This window comes from Schistocerca nitens, chromosome 7, assembly GCF_023898315.1.
Source record: "Schistocerca nitens isolate TAMUIC-IGC-003100 chromosome 7, iqSchNite1.1, whole genome shotgun sequence".
NCBI lineage: Eukaryota > Metazoa > Arthropoda > Insecta > Orthoptera > Acrididae > Schistocerca > Schistocerca nitens.
Genome location: NC_064620.1, coordinates 611730829 through 611752054, shown reverse-complemented (window position 1 = coordinate 611752054; position 21226 = coordinate 611730829). Strand labels below are relative to the sequence as shown.

The 21226-nt window shown below is 40.4% G+C and overlaps 1 protein-coding gene across 1 annotated transcript in view; it reads right to left on the bottom strand.

Moving 5' to 3' along the window:
* LOC126195172 (serine/threonine-protein phosphatase 2A 65 kDa regulatory subunit A alpha isoform) overlaps positions 1-21226 on the bottom strand; it is a 111358-nt gene that overhangs the window by 24166 nt on the left and 65966 nt on the right. Inside the window, exons 7-8 of the mRNA XM_049933684.1 lie at positions 19056-19173; positions 2770-2935 (exon numbers count right to left, since the gene is read on the bottom strand). Coding sequence (XP_049789641.1) covers positions 2770-2935; positions 19056-19173 — 284 coding nt within the window. The remainder of the gene's footprint in view (positions 1-2769; positions 2936-19055; positions 19174-21226) is intronic.

Here is a 21226-nt window from a genome sequence, read left to right as displayed (position 1 = left end):
ACAACAGTACTGGTACACATATTCCACTGTCTGAGGTAACAGAATGATGTTCGCTTGCAACTTTCAACTAATTCATTTGTGAACCTGGGACACCTACCTCCACCACCCTTCAACGTCTGTATCATCAGCACGGAACCACGCTGTATATATACACATCCACAGGTGCTGGCGCCTGTAACTTCGACAATCTCTAGTTTCATTGGATGAATTTTCCAGATGTGGGTTCCTATTCAAAATAATATGCACCCACTCCCCCACTACAAGACCTAGAAGTTTGTAAAGGGAATTTCTGAACACCCTGTATAATCCAACAAAGACTTCCATTGCCACATGTTTCAGCGACTTCTAGACTTTGGATAGTCTGATCATCATCTAAATACATATTGTAAAACAAAGGTCAGAGGTTCCACCTTCTAAAATGATCACATCTCATTATGTGAGTGATAATGGTGGATAAGTTGAATATGATCATGTAAATATATCTGTTTTCTAATATAAGGATTGCAACAAGAATATATGCCCAAGCCAAACTGCTGTATTCTTTTTTTTTTTTACTGTATCAGTGTAACACACAATAATCCAAACGGTGTGAGCCAACTGGCAACACAGCACTCAGTAGGTTATTACCAGCACTTGAACACAGCTGGAAGATGAGTTAGTATCCTGTGAAATTTCTCTCACTGTTTAAAGAAGTATATGCTATGACGAACATTTATGAGTAGTTGAAATGGTGTGGCAATGTAATCCGGGCAGTGCATTACCTAGTGAAAATTTGTGCAAACATCATTGACAACTCAAAGCCTGACCTTACCATTGCATTAAAATACTTCATAGTTCAGCACATTCAAAGATAATTAACAATGCGGAGATGGGCAGGGCCAGGCATGGAGGGAGGGTTAAGGTATGTACGTTTAATAAAATGACAAGATTCTCTCTGGGAAGATGCAAATGTGGTAGGTTGAATATAAGATATATAAGGGGTATTCAAATGAAACCCGGTCACTAGTGAAAGTAACGATAATGATTTTATTAACTCAAAAATGTAGCTATATACGGTACACATACTCAAAAGTAGTCGACAAAACTGTTGGCACACTTATCGTATTGTGACACTAACCAGTCGATTCCATCCTTGAAGAAGTTAGTAGGCTGCAGTCAGATCCAGGCTAGGACCCAGACACACACTTTGTTGTCTGTTGCAAATCAATGTCTGCGAATACCTTGTTTTAGTGGTCCAAACACATGAAAGTCACACAGTGAAAGGTCGGGACTGTACAGTGGATGTTCCAGTGTTTCCCACAGAAACTGCTGCAATGTTGTCTTCACTACATTAGTTGTGTGTGGGCAGGCATTATCATGCAGGAGGGTAACGCCACTTGACAACATGCCTTGGCATTTCAACTTGATGGCTCATATAATTTTCTTCCGCGGTTGTCTAAGACTAAAGCATTCAGTTCCGCAACCATTTCCAGTGTGATGACACAACGAGCTTGTCCAAGATGAGCATCGCCTTCCAGTGACTCGTGCCCCTCAAGGAATCGTTTGCACCATTCCACAACACTTGAACGACTCAGATTGTACTCGCGGTACACAGCCTTCATCCATTGATACATTTCACAGCCTCCAACTCCATCTGCTGCCAAATATCGAATCACTACTCACCTGCATGTTCGGTAGTGAGTGATAACTTGTGTGACCACCTACTTTTCAGTGTGAAACCACACTGGCACTCGGCACCATCAAATGGTCCGCAGTCTCTATGAATAGATGGCACTATCATACCCACAGTAATGTTGAGCCACCTTATGTGTAAGGCAAAGGTAGATGCACTGACCAGGTTTCATTTGAATAAACCTCTTAGGTAACTCTAATCTAAAGCAATATGGATAAAATAGCTATAGCATATCACTCTTTCTGTCTGGTTGGCACTATCATAGAGTCGAAATCCAGCAGGTTTACTGTAAGAAAGTAGGTTGCATTCTGAAGTCAACCATACTGTGTCATTAATTAATTTGTTACTATGTGATTCCTCACAAATGTTGTAGGTAAGATTAGAAGGAGTGGAGTTTGCACTTGTTCAAGGGACAATCCATATAAAAATCTCATGTTAGTCCTCAAAATAAGCTTGGACAGCTGAAATGGTACAGAATGTACACAGAAGAACACACTGAAGGTAGACACACTAGTTCTAATAAATGAAACAGGTTCAGCTCGCTCTAGACTTGTGAAGAAGACTGGTTCAATCCAAAGATCAGAGTGCAGCTGATTAGTTACTTCCATTCTAGATTTTTCGGTACTACATCACTGTAACCTACCTTGTAAATGCAGTGGCAAAAAAATCAGTTGTAAATAGTTTCTGTTCCTGAAGGAGAAGGATGTTTATCACTAATAGATTTCTATCTATATGAACTGAAAAGGAAGGACACAATCATTCGCTTTGATAAAAACAAAGATAACAGGGAACAAGTGTGACAATAATAGCATAGTAACCAAAATGCACAAATGTCAAAAGAAAGGAAACTATGTGAAGAAAAAATTATCCAATAGGATTAAAATTGGCATAATAAAAATAAACCAAAGAGAATAGTGTGCAAAAAGCAGAAGGGGGGCATTACATTGCACCACTAAACGGAAGAATAAAAACAGAACTTCACACAAGACCAGAAGTCTTGAATTCATATTATTGTGGTGCAACTAAAATGCAAACACCTACTGCCTGTCACAAAGTATGTCAACAAAGAAATTACTGAAAACTGTGTGTAAACTCACCATGATCAACAAGCCAGGTCATGCATAAGGCATTCAGTTTCTCATCAAAAAATTCCACTCCTAGTTGGCCAGCCAGTAAAGGCATATATTCTATAATAGCCAGTCTCACTCTCCACTTAGAATCTTCTGCTAGTTCAACAATGGCTGGTAACAAAGACTGTGACAGCTGCAAGTAAAGAAAAAATTCTAAGCTCTATGCACATATCACAAAGTGAAAAGATTAATTCAGGTTCATGTACTGAAAATGGAGAGTGTAGCAGCTTATCTATTATTTATTTATAAGTTGTGTAAATCATGCAAAACACAGATAAGTAAAAATATCCAAACATTAAGTTTACACAGTCACTCAAGAAGTTCACCCAAAAGAAAATAAGTATGATTTCAGATTTTGTCTGTAACAAGATAGGCTAATAGAGAAGATGGAAAGTGACATTTCAAGATGAAATTTAAATACTGACTACACACACACAAGCTTTTACTAATCAAATTAAGTACACTATTTAAAGGTATTCAAATGTCAATGCACTTTTTTCATAGCTGTTTTCCAATTTACACCAGAGAAAATTCCTGAAATATATGGACTGCTAATACATTAACAAATTCCTTCCCAATGAAAAATTTGTTCAAATACTTATTCTTGGTGACATGCGTTAGTCACTGAACTTACAGAAAACCCATATTTCTGACTTTTAGATACTGGGAAAATCAAATTATACCACATTTAAAACTTTTCATGTATTGGTGACAGATTATTCATGCAGTTACAGTTTGTGTATATAAACAACTTCCAATGCTTATGAATATTATCTGGTACAGCAACAGCATCATCACTGAAAAACAATTTCCTGAACAATTCTGCAATTGTTTGAGATTAGTGATCTACAATTTTTCAACAGGTTAGTTGTGGCCAATCTTACACCTGTTTAAGTGTGTAAGATGCCAATTACTTTCAAATACACCACCACATTCTTCAGAAATGCTGCAAATCAGTGACACAGTTGCAGCTCATCATCCACAATGGATGAACTGAAATGATTTTACAAGATGAACAGGTGCAACATGCACAAGAAATGCATATGTAGCAACTTAAAGATAGACAACCACACAGCTAACAATCAAAATTAGATACAGTGAACCCCTGTTTTAAGACTTCAAGGGACTAGTTTAGTTACTTGTGTAATCAATCTCTTGATCAGCAGATTTCCAGATTGGCTAAAATATACTGAAGTTAAGCCTCTTTACTAGAAGGGGAATAATAACGTACTGTGAAACTACCAACCAATTTCACTTTCGTCATTTTTCCAAAAATATTTGAAAAGGCTGTGCCTAAGTGTCTTCTTACGCATCTGACTGCAAATAATTCAGGGTGTTTCAAACAGAACTTTACAATTTTAAAAATTTATACAAATATATTGAAAGAAGATATAGAGCAGGGTTTAGTGTTATTTTGTTGGGAAACACACCAAGTTTCCTTACCTTAAACTAAAGATACTGTATGTGGCTTCTGTTGGTTATCCTGCACATATACCGTTGGATGTCAATTTCTTCCCAAACTCGCTGTAGCATTGCAGATTAACTTGCTTGGTGGCGGCATATATTCTTGCACTAAGTTCAGGTAGAGAAGCTGGCACAGGAGGTACAAACGCGATATCCTTGAGAATCCTCATAAAAAAATCAAGTGGTGTCAGGTCTGGGGAATGTGGGGACCATGCATGTGCTTGGCTGGCCTGATTATTTGCCATGTCTTACTGAGCACACTGTTTATACAAAAAACTTATACCATTCATAAATTGTAGGCCTACTAGGAGGATATTTAGCGTTCTTGGTATGGAAATTACACTGAACTGTTGTTGCCGACTTCGATTCTTCAAACCAAAACACTCAGCTAGCACGCTCCGGTCCAGTGAGACCACCATCTTTAACACAACTGCAGATAGCGCTCCTTACAGTGCGATTTTGCACTAGCGAAATATGCGAGACAAAACTGATGTATTTCCCTACAAATTGACCCTACAATCCCCCCTGTAGGTATTGTGAATTAATTTATATAAATTTCCAAAGTTGTAAAGTCCTTTTCAAAACACCCTACATGTTGTCTAAGTCACAGTTTAGCTTCCTTAGGGGTTCCAACAAAGAGAAGGATATTTACAAGCACAGTGAGAACGTACTTAATTCATTAGGTAACTAATTAGAGGCTACTGGTATTTTCTGTGACCTGTCAAAAGCCTTTGACTGGGTGAATCATGGCATTCTCTTATTTACATAAGAGTATTATTATGTCACGGGAAGTACTGTAAAATGGTTCAAGTCTTATCTATACAAACACTGAAATAAATAGGAAGTCGAGTACAGATTTATAAATGGATGCTAATCAAATTCCCACTGACAGTAATAAATGGTTTGAAGCTAATTCACTGTCATTAAACTTTGAAAAGAATACTAGATGCAGTTCACAACCTGTAAGACATTTTCTTCAAGCATGTGTATAACATGAAGACATGCAGATCAAAACTGTTGACAGTGTTAAATTTCTGAGATTACAACTTGATAATAAATTCAGTTGGGAAGGCCATACCACAGAATTGCTGAAGCTCCTAAACAAGTCTGTATTTGCAGTGAGAATGTCAGCTGTAGGGGGCGGGGGGAGGGGGGGGGGGAACCCTTGCGTACTTTGCTTACTTTCATTCTACTATGTTGTATGGGATCATACCCTGGGGTAACTTTTCAAACTGAGCAAAAGTTTCTGGCGTGCAAAAGCATGTAATAAGACTCATTTGTGGTATAAATTCAAGAACATCACGTAAATAACTGTTCTGGGAACTGTGGATTCTAACCACTGTTTCTCGGTATATTTATTACTTAATGAAATTTGTTGCAAGTAGTACGTCCCCATTTCCAACCAATAGCTCAATACATAGTACCAATACTAAGAATAAGAACAATCTACACTAAGACCTAAAATCACTTTCTTTGGTTCAAAAGGGGGTCCAATATTCAGGAACACGAATTTTCATTTTCAATAAACTGCCAGCAACCATTAAAAACTGTGTATCAGAGCTTAAACAGAGTTTGAAAGACATTTTGATTTGCAACTCCTCCCACTCTACAGATGAATATCTTACCAGGGACCATTAGACCAGCTTAAGTAAAAATGTCTGTTAGATTTCAGTTTTGACAGCACTTGGTCACAACAGTCAAGATTGAGTATTTTCTGTTTGATAAATTTATTAAAAGTGCATAATTATGTTTCATTCTGACAGTGTATTAATTCTGTAAATATTAGCAGCTCCAGTTTATTATAATGTATTTACCTATTTTGACAATCTCCTGACAAATGATCAAAGTAGTATGTACTACATTCAATTGTAAACATAAGCTATACTTGCTGACATGATCCACACCCACAAGAATAGTCTCATTTTTGGGTCTGTGGAACAAAAACTGAATCTATTGCAATCTTAAAAAATGGTGCAAATTACAAGAAAAGTAAATGATAGGAAATTACTTTTTAAGAATATAATTTTAAAACACTTCATTAATATTAATTGTCCTGACTATTAATATGAAAACCCTGCTCTTACATAAGTTTAAAATTTCATAAGCACATTAGTAATCCACACTTTTTACCAAAAATCCAGAATTATAGTTTGTTCCAATTTCTTCTAGTGACCCTTTTCTATCTGGTTTGTTAGTTCAAAAGTATATATGGTGGGTGAGGGGTGGTGGGGGTGGTGTGGGAACAGTATATCACAATGACAACTTACTTTCCTCTCAGGTGAGCTATATACCAGCCATAAGCAGTAGTGTAACCACAGTTTTTAAACATCAGTAACTGATATCCAGGTTTTCCAGAAGAATGATTATCCCGAACTTCAAATCACGAAACTTGCTACATTGCAAGCGAATTTTTATTTAAACAACAGGACAACAGTTGGCAATGGGTGGTGATGAATGATTACTTTGCATGGTAGCCCTAACAAGATAACTGTGTCCCATTAACATCATAACATCAATGTTACGTGTATGTAGATTCCTGGCAGCATAATGATATATACTTTTCTAGAATATGATGCAGAGGAATTCTTTGGTTAAAATTTAAGTGTGCTGTCAGGTCCCAGCCCAACCAACATCTCGGAAATATGTTTCAGTTGCAGTTATTTAAGCTGTGCTGTCAGGTATTGACCTAAGCACCACATTTAAGTTGCTATAGATTTCGGGGTGGGAATTGGAGATTAACAGGCTTTCACAATTTGTTTCGGCTCCCTGCAAATCGAAGTTATTGCATTTCTTTTACAAAATAGTATGCTAGCAACTCCCATACAGTTCATACATTTGTCACAACATGTTGCATATTTGTGACAGTTCAAAACTAACCATCCATTCAACATTTATTCCAATGATGTTAACTATGAACAATGCAACATTTACAGTTATTGTTATTTAGCAGAACTAAAAGAGACTTAAAGACTTCTACTGTTTATTTAGTATCCCTGCCAGCAGAAATCACGATGGAGGCAGATAAGCTGAAGGGGGTAGCGCAGTGGGATAGTGCAGAAACCTGCCATGAAGGGTGCAAACAACACACAGTACGGGCAGATCCACTGGCAGAGGTGATCATCTGTGGGCGATGGTAGACCAGGCAGGCCAGTGCTTACTTTAGGGGTTTGACAGACACTGACCTTCGCCTACCGTATCGTGCGGTGTACTGTGCCAAATGCTTTGCCATTAAGTCATCCTCACCAGCTGCACTTTGAGTTGTTCTTTTGCTCATCTCTGTGTGTGTTCAGACACTCTGCTTCCCGCAGATCAACTTCTGTAGTTTGTTCTTCTACCGTCTCACAGGGTTTTGTTTCCCAGCAATCATCAGGCCACTGCTGGTCAGTGAAGTATCTATGCAGACTGTGTAGTGAAGCAGCATTGCCATGTCTGTGCAGATACTACAGTGGCGATGAAGAGTATTTTTTCACGTGTGATACCCCTTTATTTTCTTTGCTCTTTTGCTACTGTTCACTTTGGCCAACCATGGACCCAGCATTTCTGCAATGCTGGACAGTTGCACATAAAGAAGGAACAGCAACAGCTGCAGCTGCAGCAGCATATGCAAGCACTGATACTCAGAAGGAGGACACGGTTCGCATCCTTGCTTCACTAGTGGGGGTTCACACACCTACTGTTTCATTTTCAGTGCCACTTCTGCCATCCCCAACACCATTTGCCAGTTTCAATGAGTTGACGTAAAGGTTGGGGAATTACCTGCAGTGGTTCTTGCTGCACTGCCAAATAAGGCATATCATGGATCCAGCTGATAAGGGGGCCTTGTTGTTTTGCGGCAGCAGAGGTTTAAATGAAACTCCCAAATTTGGTACCCTCCACTGAATCCAAGAAACTTTCCTTTGATGACTTGTGTCAGTTGTTTATGCAATCTTACAGCCATCAAACCTATATCATGGTGCCACCGTTACAGTTTAAGCAGCACCACAAGTGCCATGGGCAGTTGTACGTCACCTGGACCACTGATCTGCAGCATGCCTCTTGCAAGCATAGTATTCTGAAGTGTCGTTTTGAGAACCCCAAATGTGCTACCTCTTATGCACACTCACTAATTTGGAATGTATGTCAGGTTAGCTCCTGATCACGAGGTTGAGGCTAGGACACAGACCTTATCTAGCTCTTCGTAAGCCGATGTTGCCTACACTGCGGAATCACATGACCTTAAGGGTTTCTGATAATTGGTAGGTGTCATGATTTAGTGGGCAGGCAGCCAGACCAGCACCCTGCGGGATATCCCAGGCGGCTTCAACTTTCACCGAGTCACTTTATACTGCCACTGGTGATGATTCTGGTACACTGGTATTGCATTTCTGCAAGTTTTCACCCATGCCAAGCTCGGTGGGTTTGTGCCGTCTGCAGTGTTTTAATTCCCTCAAGCAGCATTTTTCAGGTTCCTGGCGTCATTATCCTTCCACTTATTCGGCGAGCCAATGGTCCTGCCTCGATTTTCATTTGTTGCACATTCACTGAGACTGCCACAATGTGGAGGCCAAATGTGTATGCCAACAGATAAGCCACTGTTCATGACAGCCAATGGGCCGTGACCAGTCCTCGGACACTCCGGTGTTTTCACTGGACTCTGGGCCTATATGCGACATCTTACACGTGTCACCCTGCTATATTTTGCTGACACTGGTAGTGGATCTGTGGCCAGTTGAATTTAAAGTACACACGACCAACTGTTTGCCTCATTAACTTAGATAAGTACGGGGTAGAGATGCAGCATCCACTCCATCAGGTTGTCTCTCAGTAAACAGTGCACTCCTTTGTGAGGACTATTCTCCATCTTTGCACGTTATAGGTTTAGGTTGGTTGGTTGGTTGTTTCGGGGAAGGAGACCAGACAGCGAGGTCATCGGTCTCGTCGGATTAGGGAAGGACGGGGAAGGAAGTCGGCCGTGCCCTTTTGAAAGGAACCATCCCGGCATTTGCCTGGAGCGATTTAGGGAAATCACGGAAAACCTAAATCAGGATGGCCAGACGCGGGATTGAACCATCGTCCTCCCGAATGCGAGTCCAGTGTCTAACCACTGCGCCACTTCGCTCGGTCTGCACGTTATAAGAATATGGAACAGCAACTTACCTTGTTAGTAGACGATCTACCATTGCCGCAAAATATTTTGGGCTCAATGAGTTTTGTTTTGGCTTACAGATCTTGAAGAAGTGCATCTGGTTTCTCAATCTGTTACTTTTTACAATTCTGACCTCTTATTGCGATGCTACAGACCGCTGTTTGAGAATACTTTGGGCCGAGCAAAAAATTTCAAGGCACACCCAATGCACAATATATTGCAGATTCGTATCCTATTATGTGGCAGGCAGAGTTGTTGGGAGCTAGTATTTTTCCCATACAGACTTGCACAATCAGGGTGTATACGTGGACAACGAAAAAAAATTCCCGGATTTCTCCTGGATCTCCCGGTTAAAAATACACTTTCTCCGGGGGTGGAAACAGTTATTCCCTGTTAATTGACAGTATATTTTCTCTTGACACTGTATAACTTATCAATCCTTTGAATAGTTATGGTTTTATACACGAGCGCAGAATTACCGGCGCTTTAGAAAATGAAACTCAGGGGAAGAAACACCTTTTGGAAAGATGTTTGAAGTGCAGTAACATGTACGCTGCATATTTTCGTATTATGAAAGTAGAAATTTGACTTCCACCAAATACCGCCTGTTACTTTCCGAAGCATTGAAATCGAGATTGCGATGCGTATTTGTAAGCCAGTCATAGCTCATGTCACGTGATCTCGCCAGCTGATGACAGCGAATATTCAGAGCTTCGGACACGTGGTGTAGTAATCCAATAGCAACATCACTGTTAAGTAGCATGAACACACGAACAGGAAAATTTAATGGTTTAAATTATATAAAGTTGCTACAGAAAAACAAAGCTTTCACATACAATATTGGTCTCTAAGGCCAATACGCTGCAAGGGAAACTATGATTTCACATATAATGTTGCTCTTTTATGCACGTATTACATTTTAAGATACATCATCACACAAATGTGCTAGTAAATTTTTTAATAAGGATATAAATGTATGATTTTCTGGGCTCTAAATTATACTAAATGGCTCGTCATCAAAGAGCTGATTTTTAAATGAGTCCCAGATTCCCAGTGAAGTAGGCCTCACCCTGCTATTAAGCTTTTCAATGTGGTTTTCGGGATGTAAATTTCCTTGGGTACCAGTACTTTGCTATCTCATGTTTGTTTCAAAAATATATTCATTTTGTAGCGAACATCTTTCTGAAGAGTCTGATACATAAAACATACGTGTCCGAGGAATTGTAAGACATGTTATTCGATTTTAAGTGTGCCAAAGCGCAGCGCCACACCTCTTCACAGAGCATTCTTCTATCTCACGTCACTGTATTTCAGTCTGTGTAATTGAAACGTGAATATTTTGTACTCAATGCCATCAAACTATATTCAGGACAGTGGAAATTAAAATGTCCTATGGTACCTCTCCTGTTTCAGTCTGCCGCTTTGACATCCTGCCCCCCCCCCCCTTTTTTTATAGAAAATTTGCACTCTTTATTCCATATTAGCTAACAACTTGTTTCTGTGAAAGAATCTGTTACCTAATCAAAGTTCGTCAAACGTTTTGTTACATGAAAAACCGAAATGTCATTGTCTAATACTGAAAAAGCTGTTAATACAAATAGACCCAAGACTGGTGTGGTTTCTCAACCTGATTACCTGTATTTTGTCACTGTCTGTCAGATAAAACAAAATAGGCCTTTCTAATATTGCAGCAATTTTAACACACGCCAAATAAAGGAGACTGTTTTGGCAGAAATTGTCATTTTTATAATACGGCAGAACATAATTCACAAAGAAACAATATCATATGCCTATTACGCTTACTACAAGCAAAAAGCTTTATGTTAGGAAATAGTTCATTCATACGCTCCAGTTTCTCAAGCATGAGATCGAAAAGAACTAGGGCGATATTTTTATATAAGTTTGGAATCATCATATTCTTCCATAATTTAAGTGATGTCACGGTTTCTTCTCCTTCCTCGTTCTAACAAACAGTGTTGTCATCACTAATTCTGTATCTATTCCTGCCAATGTCAAAGCTTATTCGCCGGTTAACTTCACTAACTCTTCCAGAATCACCAGTTTAGTTATCCCGCGATTATTCTCCGGTTAGGCATTGTTATGTGTTCGTACAACGTGTTTTCCGCGCTACTTCCACAATAGACCTTAAAGCAGCTGCTGGCCAGAGACTGTACAACTGGCCCTTGCTAGTATAGCGATCTGGCCAAAAATTTTCTGTCAAAATTTCATTTTCCTGCATACACCGAGAAGATAATATTTAATCTTTCTTACCTGTTATTCCTGCTACCTGTTTATCCGCACTCTGGTAGTCTGAATCTATGGATTTCACTGGTAATCATAACAACACTCATCATTCGCAAACCCAATCAACCACATAATCAGACAGTGGTTGGCTTTCTTTCGTTCGGCTATACTCTGCTCAGCTCGTATAGCCCCTTTTGTCTGCAGGAAAGTTTATTTCTAGATGTGATGAGGATTCCACTGGCAGAGACATCACGTACACTATGCACGCATTCACAAATCAACTTATGATTCACTCAGAAATCAACTTAGAATGTGTTCAAAAATGTTCAAAAACCGACAGGGACACGTTTCAAAGTCGTACGAATAATCGATAGACCAACGTGCGCTGGATGCTAGGCGCTTTTTGAAACAAGGTTTTTTCCTCAAGAATATGAATTTGCCCCCTTCGCTCCTAGATACAGGGCTGCTGCGCATGCATGAATCTCGCTGCTTGGGCACGCCAGTAAAATTTTTCCCGGTAGCACAAAGGTTGTTCTCCGCCCCCCCCCCCCCCCCCTTCTCTTCGCCTGCTTACACAGCCAACAGCCACGTTTCTGTAGCCAGAACCGGAAGAAGATACTACTCAACTGCGCATGTGCATGATCCCATTCGTAACTGCTAAAACAAATGTAATGTTAACAGCTGTGACGTCCTGTTCATCGGAAACAATTTGTTGTTACGAAGCATTGAATAGTCTCCCTAAAGCCTTTGACGCATTTTGCTGTTGGCAGACGCTTGTATGCGCACTGTGTTTAGTTGCTGTACATGGCGCATTTCCTTTGCAATTTAAGTTTTATTTTAGTTTTTTCTTTCGTTCATGTTTTATTGCTGCAGTATTATTCAGCAGTAGCAGGATACAGTAATATCCTTTGTTAGAGTATTGGTTCTCACCAGTCACAATTACAAAAATTTCACTGAGAACAAAAACAATGAAAAATTCCCGGAATTCAATAAAATTCCCGTGTTTTTCCCGGTTTTCTCCCGGATGAAAAAATTCCCGTGTTTTTCCAAGACCTCCCGGTTGTCCCGGGCCATAGACACCCTGACAATGCTTACCTGCAGTTGCTACTGGACAAGGTTTCTTTGACTTCTTTGGTCCTCAACACCCTATTTCAGCCTCACCAGTTTAACTGTTTGCCTTTTGGAATCTCACCTGCCTGGAATTTACCAAAGGTATTTGGAGAAGTTGATTATGGCAATTCACTGTTGTGTCAGTTATCTTCATGATATCTGGGTCACAGGCCCTACTTGGGAGAAACATTTACTAAATCTTCACACAGTTTTCCAGCACCTCTGGAGAATGGTCTTATCTGCAAGATGAAGTGAAGTTTTTCTCCCCAAAGGTGCATTTTTTTTTTAATCATGTGCTTAGTACAGACGGTCATGTCCCCAAAGACGGCCACAATAAGGCCACTGTCAACCAAACAGTGGACAATAACCTCAAGAAGCTCCACTATATTTTGACAGAGATTTCTTATGCTCAGGTCATTCCCCTGGCTGTGCACATCTGTCAGCCTCTTAACTGGCTTCACCAGAAGAGCATTAAGTTTGTCTCGTCTGCAAACTATCAATGGGCTTTCCACTCTCTCAAACAGTGTTTGTGCTCAGGTCTCTGTCCCACTTTTTTCACACTGGGTAATCCTTTAACCCTGGCCTGTGACATGTTCCAGTATGGCATTGGTGCTGTCCTGTCCCACTGGAATACGGATATCATCTAACAGCTCATTGGTTATGCGTCCAAGATGCTTTCTGTTGTGCAACATAATTATTCACATGCAGAAAAGGAGATGCTAGATGTTATTTTGGAGGTTATGGGGCGACATTCCTCCTGATTGCCGACCACAAGCCGTTGGTTTACATATTTGGCCATCGCTCCAAGCTGCCAGACAGTACCGCCCACTGGCTGCAGCAGTGGGGCTCTCTTTCTCAATGCCAATGCTGCTGGGTGACATGTTGTGGCTACCAGTGAGGCCCGATACTGAGTTTGGTCTGCAGGCTCTTGTGTTCACGTTGGATGATGCCTTGCAGCAAACCCTGTTGGACTTTCTATAGACAGCAAAGTCACTACCACCACAGTCACTTTCCCGGACTGCATCGGGTGCATATCCAGTGTGGCGTGAATTTCTCCTCCATGACTGGCTCAATGATGTCCAGGTGGTTCTCATTCTTGCCACTGAGGAGCACACTGCCATGCTGCCATTCCTCCAGCATTGTATCCTCACATACACCAGCTGTTGCATGTGTTGCACTAGGGTATGACTCGTATGAGAGCACTCTTAAAGACATCACATCTACTGGCCTGGCAATTGATTGTGACATTGAATATGTGGTGCATTCTAGCGAGGCTTGGGCACAAAACCAGGCTGCACTGCTCCACCAGTTCTCTCCTTGGCCAGTACTGGAGCATGCTTGGGATGGAGTGAACACTGATTTCAGCAGCTCCTTTTCGGGCAGCATTGATGGCTGGTGGTCAATGCATTGTCCAATTTCCTGTATGTAGCTAAACTCTCTTCAATGTCGCCGACTGCCATGGTTAGCACATTGTCAGTTATTTTTGCCTTTGAGGGAACCTCCAGGACCTGGTATCCGACAATGGTCAGCAATTCATGTCATGGGAGTGAGGACTTTTGCGTTCACAATGCTACACAGCAAGTGTCTACCACTCCATTCCTCCCAGCTTCTGCCACTGAAGTGCAGTGCTTTATGTGCACGTTTAAGACCCAAATGAAATAGCCCGTGCCCATCACTTCCGGTGACAATGCATTGTCGAGCTTTCTTGCTGACGCTGGTCAACGGACGTAGTCTGGAGCAACGTTTGCAATGACACCAGACGTGGGGTCTCCTGTATTTGCTGCATCCGGAGCTGCACTCCACAGACCACTGTGGGCAGCTGCATTTACCTTCCAGGGCTGTCATATGGGCTTGGTACTTCGGCCAGCACCAGTGGTGTGCCACAATGTAGTTCGTGGCGATGTTGGGTAGGCAACAGCTGATCTACCAAGCAAATCAGCTCCACCCGTATCCTGTTGGGACATCACCGCGGTGGTCTGCTGGTCAGTAGATGCATCAGAACACTGTTCCAGGTGAACACTCCTCTTGCAGCAGCATGCTTCCCCATTTCCCATTGCTGCCGTCTCCAAGCCCTCCGTCGTCCTCCCATCATCTGCAGCAGCAGCCTCCAGTGAAGCCTACACTTATGCCCCTAGATTTTGATCTACTCTCCTCCTCCTCCACCGACCCCCTCCCTACCAATCGCTAAGGGAGTTGGCATAGCCTCCCCTGCCCCAGGTGGACTCCCAGTTGCCACAGTCTCTGTGTCCTTCCAGCAGAGTTGACATTGCCTCCCTTGTTGGTTGGTTCACTGTCCGATTCTCCAGGGATCTGTCTGTTAATTTTCAGCCTTATGTGGCCTTTTCTGGGGATGAGGGTTTACTACACGCACCAGCAGAGACCACGATGGAAGCAGATGAGCTGGCGTGGGGAGTGCAGCAGTATAGTGCAGAAAACTGCCATCTAGGCCACATATGACACAGAGTAGTGGCAGACTCACTGGTGGAGTTGTTTACCTGTTGGTAGCAGTAGGTCAAGTGGGCCAGTGCTTACTTGGTGTTCCATCGCTATGGATCATCATCTAGCATATCACGTTGTGTTTTGTGCCAATCATTCAGGCATTAGTCGTTCTCCCTAGTTGCACACCAAATTCTTCCTGTTCTCATCTCTACAAGGGTTTGGACACATTGCTTCCCGTAGATTGACTAGCATGACAAGTTCGTTTTCATCTCACAGGGTTTTGTTACCTGGCAGTCACTGAACCACCATTGGTCCAGTGAAGTATCCATCCCCATCACGTAGTGAAGTGCCATTGTCACACCTATGTAGATATTGAAGCTTGTGAAAACAGTGGGAAATTTATAATTATGGTAACAGAAAAGAGGGTGTGAATTACCACAGGGGAAGTAGGACGTTTGAAGAGTGCTATAAAAAATGTCCAACAGTTCAAAAATGTTAATTCTGAGAACATAAAAGCAAGTTTACACTATACACTGCTGCCATTTTTTCTCCCAAATCTCTCATCTCCCAAATTATTCTGTTCACTAATTCTAGACTTCTAAATACTTTCTCCTCTACTTCACTTTAACTATTTTTTACATCTCTTCTGAGTGGACTGTCTTTTCACAAATCTTCTGGTCTCTTATATTTAAAATCTTAAAGGCAATCTTCACTCACAGCCTAAGTCCCCTTCAAACAATGCCCCTCCTTAAAAACAACAGCAGCTACCAATACCACTGTCACCATTTAAGTTTTATCTTCATATCCCATAAAGATAATATGATCTGGCCAATTCACAACGAAATACAAATAGGCTGGGTTGAAAAATCCACTATTTGAATGGAAGAGATGTTCAGCAGTGTGTCTCAATAAATAAAATCTTTGTTTGGGTGCCTGGAGAATTTTCTTTTATGGGCATTAGGCTATGGTCTGTGCCTCATATTTCGTCTCCTAAAGCTGGAGATGTCGCCAGAGGCTATAACAGGGTGTATACGTGGACAAGGCAAAAAAATTCCCGGATTTTTCCCGGTTAAAAATACACTTTTTCCGTGTTAAGTGACAGGATACTTTCCCTCGGAACTGTAAAACTTGTCCATCCTTTGAAGGGTTAAAGTTTCATGCACTGGCTTGAACTTCGCGGCACATTAGTAAACGACTGCGAGCGGGGGGGGGGGGGGGGGGGGGGGGGGGGGGGGGGGGGGGAGTGAGTTTGATGTGCAGCAACAAGTACACTGCATATTGTCATTTTACAAAGGTATAAATTCCAGTTCCACCAAACACAGCATATTAGTTTCCGAAGCATTGAAATCGAGATTGCAATGCGCTTTTGTAAGTCAATCATAGCTCATGTCACGTGATCTCGCCAGCCAATAAAAGCACATATTCCGAGCATAGGAACATGTGATGTAATCAGACAACAGCAACAACACTGTTAAGTAGCGCGAATACGGAAGTATGAAAAGTTAATAGTTTAAATTAATATACAAAGGTGGCTACAAGAAAAGCTACACTTTCACATATAATACTGGTCTCTAAGATCAATTAGCCACCAGAAAAGCTAAGCTTTTTCACATATAAATTGGTCTTTCTTTATGTGTGTTACACTTCAAGATACACAACACAAATGTACCAGCAAAATTTTAAGTTTTAAACGAGAGTTAAACGCTATATGATTTAAGAAATTCATTGCACAATCTCATATGTAACATAATTCATCTTGCCTAAAAGGAAATTTACATTGAAAGTGATGCTTTTCAAACCACCAACCGCAATATTCCCCCGCGAGCTATTAGGAACAGGTTTGTTTCAGCACTTGCCATTGATAGCCAGAAAACAGTAGTTACTGCCCGTGCCCAGCTATGATGACGTAGGAAGCCTGTATGTTCGTATGTTTAAAGCATGAAGAGAACTTACATAACATAATACAAGAAACAGGACATCAGATGATACTCCAAGAGCATGGAAATTTCATAAACTATACTAAAATATCCAATTCCGCTTAAAGTGTACATTCATATGTCCAGATTTGCAATGAAGTGGGCCCCAACCTGATATTCAGCTTTTCAGTGTGGTTTTCGGGTTGTAAATTTTCTTGGAGTACCAATATTGCATTATCTCGTGTTTGGTTCTTTATTATCAATAATGCCATATGTGCCAGAAGATGAAAACAAGCACTTGAAATCCAGCAAACAGTTTAAACTAGCCAATAGTCTGGAACGAAACACTTCGTTTCAAACAAATTGACTGCCTCAGCAGAAAAGATTCATAACAGCCAAATTTATTTAGCAAACTGACGAACTTCACCATTCTGTAAGGTGATTAATGCTTGACTGTTGAAAAAAAAAAAAAAAAACAAACTGAAACGAGTAACATATTTTAGCCTTCCATAATTATGTGAATCTATTTTAATTCAACTGATGGCTTCTGGCCACAGAAAACCATTTTGTTTTTATTTGACGTGATAGCTGTAAACGAAGAGGAAACAGCAAACATGCCAGAAAAAATTTTTCGGGTAGCATATGACTGCTTGCTACAGCCGATAAACCCAACAGCCACACTTCAAGTAGCCAGAAGCGGGAGAATGTACTGTTCATACACGGTCAATTGTGCAGGAGCATGAGCCGGTTGGCATCTGTTCTAACGAAGCTAATGTAAACAATTGTGATATCACACACATTGCAATCAGTTTGCTGTTATGAAGTACTGCAGTCTTTCGTCCTAACGCCTTTAACACATTTTTCTGTTGGCAGACACTTGCGTGTGGAGTTTGTTTCATTGTAAATGCCGCATTTCCTTTGCAACTTGAGTTTTATTTTATTTTTTTCTCTCATTTATGTTTTATTGCTGCAATATAATTCTGCAGTAGTGGGATAGAGTAATATTCTTTTTTAGACAATCAGTTGTTAGCAATCAAAATCACAAAAATTTAATTGAAAACTAAAACACTGAAAAATTCCTGGGATTCTAAAAAATTCCCATCTTTTTCCCAGTTTTCTCCCTGATGAAAAAATTCCCGGATCTCCCGGGGCATATACACCCTGTATGAAGACTAGATGGCATTTTCAAATTTAAACAAGCTCAGCAAGCTGAACTCATTAGAATGCTGCCAAAGATCGTGGAATCATGCCAGTGTGTGTTATGGAGCTTGTAGTCAGGAAGAGTTTAAGCTGTTTGCTTTATTCAGCACTACCCATGCCACAAGTTGTCCGGTTTCAGTCCTCATTTTTTGTTAAAGTTGTTTTTGTGCTTTGGAGTTCCTGCATCCTGAAACAGTTCCACTTGCTGAGCAAATATAGGCCTGAAATGGCTATCCATGTCTTTATGGCCTCTGATGATTTCTCCAGCATTAGGAAACTAAGCAACAGCATTAGCAGACGAAACAAGAACAGGCACGGAAATAGGCCTTGAAACAAAGTCCATATTAGAAAAACCTCAAGGGATGCAAATACTGGCCATGAAAGCCTGCATTGTATAATCTCTATTACAGTGAATCTTCAGTGTGTGTGTGTGTGTGTGTGTGTGTGTGTGCGCTCTCTCTCTCTCTCTCTCTCTCTCTCTCTCTCTCTCTCTCTGTCATCTTTAGCTTAATACCTATCCCATGAAGTGTGTGATGGTATTCCCTGAGCAATCTCCTGTCTACCATGAACACAACTGACACGAAGTATGTATATTAAATAATAAGTCTTTTTCTGTCAAATAACGAGGTCAATGGCTTTGTTGGCTTAGAGATAGTAGCTCGCTTTCTCGCCGCTAAACAGCAAGCAACTCTACACTACAAAACAACCTCATACAACGTATTTTACGGTTAATAAAATAATAATTTTATTCGTACCTGCTGAATACCAATAACTTCATTCACACAATCCAAATTTGAAATAATATTGAGTCTCACTTCTGAACATTCATCCTTAAGTTGTGATAAGAACAATGGAAGAAGATGCTCTATTGTACTGAAATGGAAAAAAAAAAAACAATTACTTTAAAGACTCAACACTTTAAAACCATACAGAATTAATTGCTAAGTTAAACTGCTACCAAAAAATTAAGAATAAAGTCTGGTGCACACAAAATTTAAAAAAATCCTAATAGTTATCACTAATAACGACAGCAGGTGAGGAAATTTAGATTCAACATGAACACAGAATCTTTCACAACAAAACACTATTACTTTTTAATTTGATAGAATAGTAAATTTTATTCAAAATAAATCAGTTAAGTTTCATCTAACAACTTAAATTGCAAATAAAACCAGTAGTAATACCACATGTCATACATTAATTCAACCATTCAGTATCAATCCCCGTAGCATTCCTTGGCACAATATATAGAGAAAGTTCGATCCTCAAATACAAGTTGGCAATCACTTGCACACGTCTTCAACAGAGCATACACAGAGCAATTAACTACAAAGAACCGAGACACTTAAGAAACAAAAAGTTAATTTTTATTGATAACATGGCCAGCTGCTAAGATTGTCAAAATGCCTATTCCCTATCACATTATTCAGAAAGAAGATAATGGATCAAAAGAATGATCAAATAATCCCTTATAGTTTACTGCTGTGAAGCTGTGAGACTATACTTCTGGAAAGGGTTGATACTTTAAAGAGAGCAACGTAACTCGTTAGAATATACTTCTGGGAAAGATTGATAATTGATGAAGAACGATGTAATATTAAAATACTCTCAGCTTCCAAGTCACATCAAGCAAGTTATTTTCATGCCTTTGACATTTCTCACTGCCATGAGTGAAAATTGCCAACTACTAACAATGGGAAGACATTATTCTCAAAAGGTTGGTGCAGCAGTCTGGAAATTTCCAGCATGGGCCGAGTCAAACCTCTATAATAGGGATGAGGAAGGTTAAGTGTAGAAGGACCCCCTCCATCTTTTCTGCAAGTATCCTCCACTCATATCCTTGTTGGTCAAGCCATCTCAGAATTTTTGATATATTCAAGGACAGCAAGTAAAGTACTGGAGACAGTTTCAGGTGGAATCAGCAAAGGAAGTTTTGTGACCCAGTGGGAATGGTCATGGCAGTATTTCACCATATTGCAACATGACCAAGGCAGATATAAATCTAACACATCGGCCACTCCCAGCTAATATGCTACCATTGGTCAGTACACAATGACATCACCAAGGAGACAGTAGTACAACATACCTCAATTCTGTTACACTAAGCAGTGACCAGGCTGATATTAAGTAGTATATTTTTATTCCAATCATAAGCATTAGCCCTGGTACATTTTAACTACTGCTCTCATTATTAAGATGGAAGTGGTGTATAATACCAGGGTTAAAAATAGAATGAGATTGCTCAAAATAGCAGAACACTGTACATTCCGGTTTAACTGTCTTTTGCAGTTTCATACATTTAACTTTTACAACAACTATCAAAAAAGCATGAAGAAACACCATAAAGCCAGCCCTGCTCTCACAAGTAGAATGGGGAGAGAGAGAGAGAGAGAGAGAGAGAGAGAGAGAGAGGAAAAAGAAAAGTTTTGCACCAGATGCACTGCACATATTAACAACCAATGGTGATGTCACTTTAAATGATACTTGCAAAATTTTGATGAAAATAACAATGTATTCAATTGTGTCTAAAAACAAAGATGATGTGACTTACCAAATGAAAGTGCTAGCAGGTCGACAGACACACAAACAAACATAAACACACACACAAAATTCAAGCTTTCGCAACAAACTTGCCTCATCAGGAAAGAGGGAAGGAGAGGGAAAGACGAAAGGATGTGGGTTTTAAGGGAGAGGGTAAGGAGTCATTCCAATCCCGGGAGCGAAAAGACTTACCTTAGGGGGAAAAAAGGACGAGTATACACTCGTACACACACACATATTCCATCCACACATATACAGACACAAGCAGACATATTTAAAGACAAAGAGTTTGGGCAGAAATGTCAGTCGAGGCGGAAGTGCAGAGGCAAAGATGTTGTTGAATGACAGGTATGAGTGGCGGCAACTTGAAATTAGCGGAGATTGA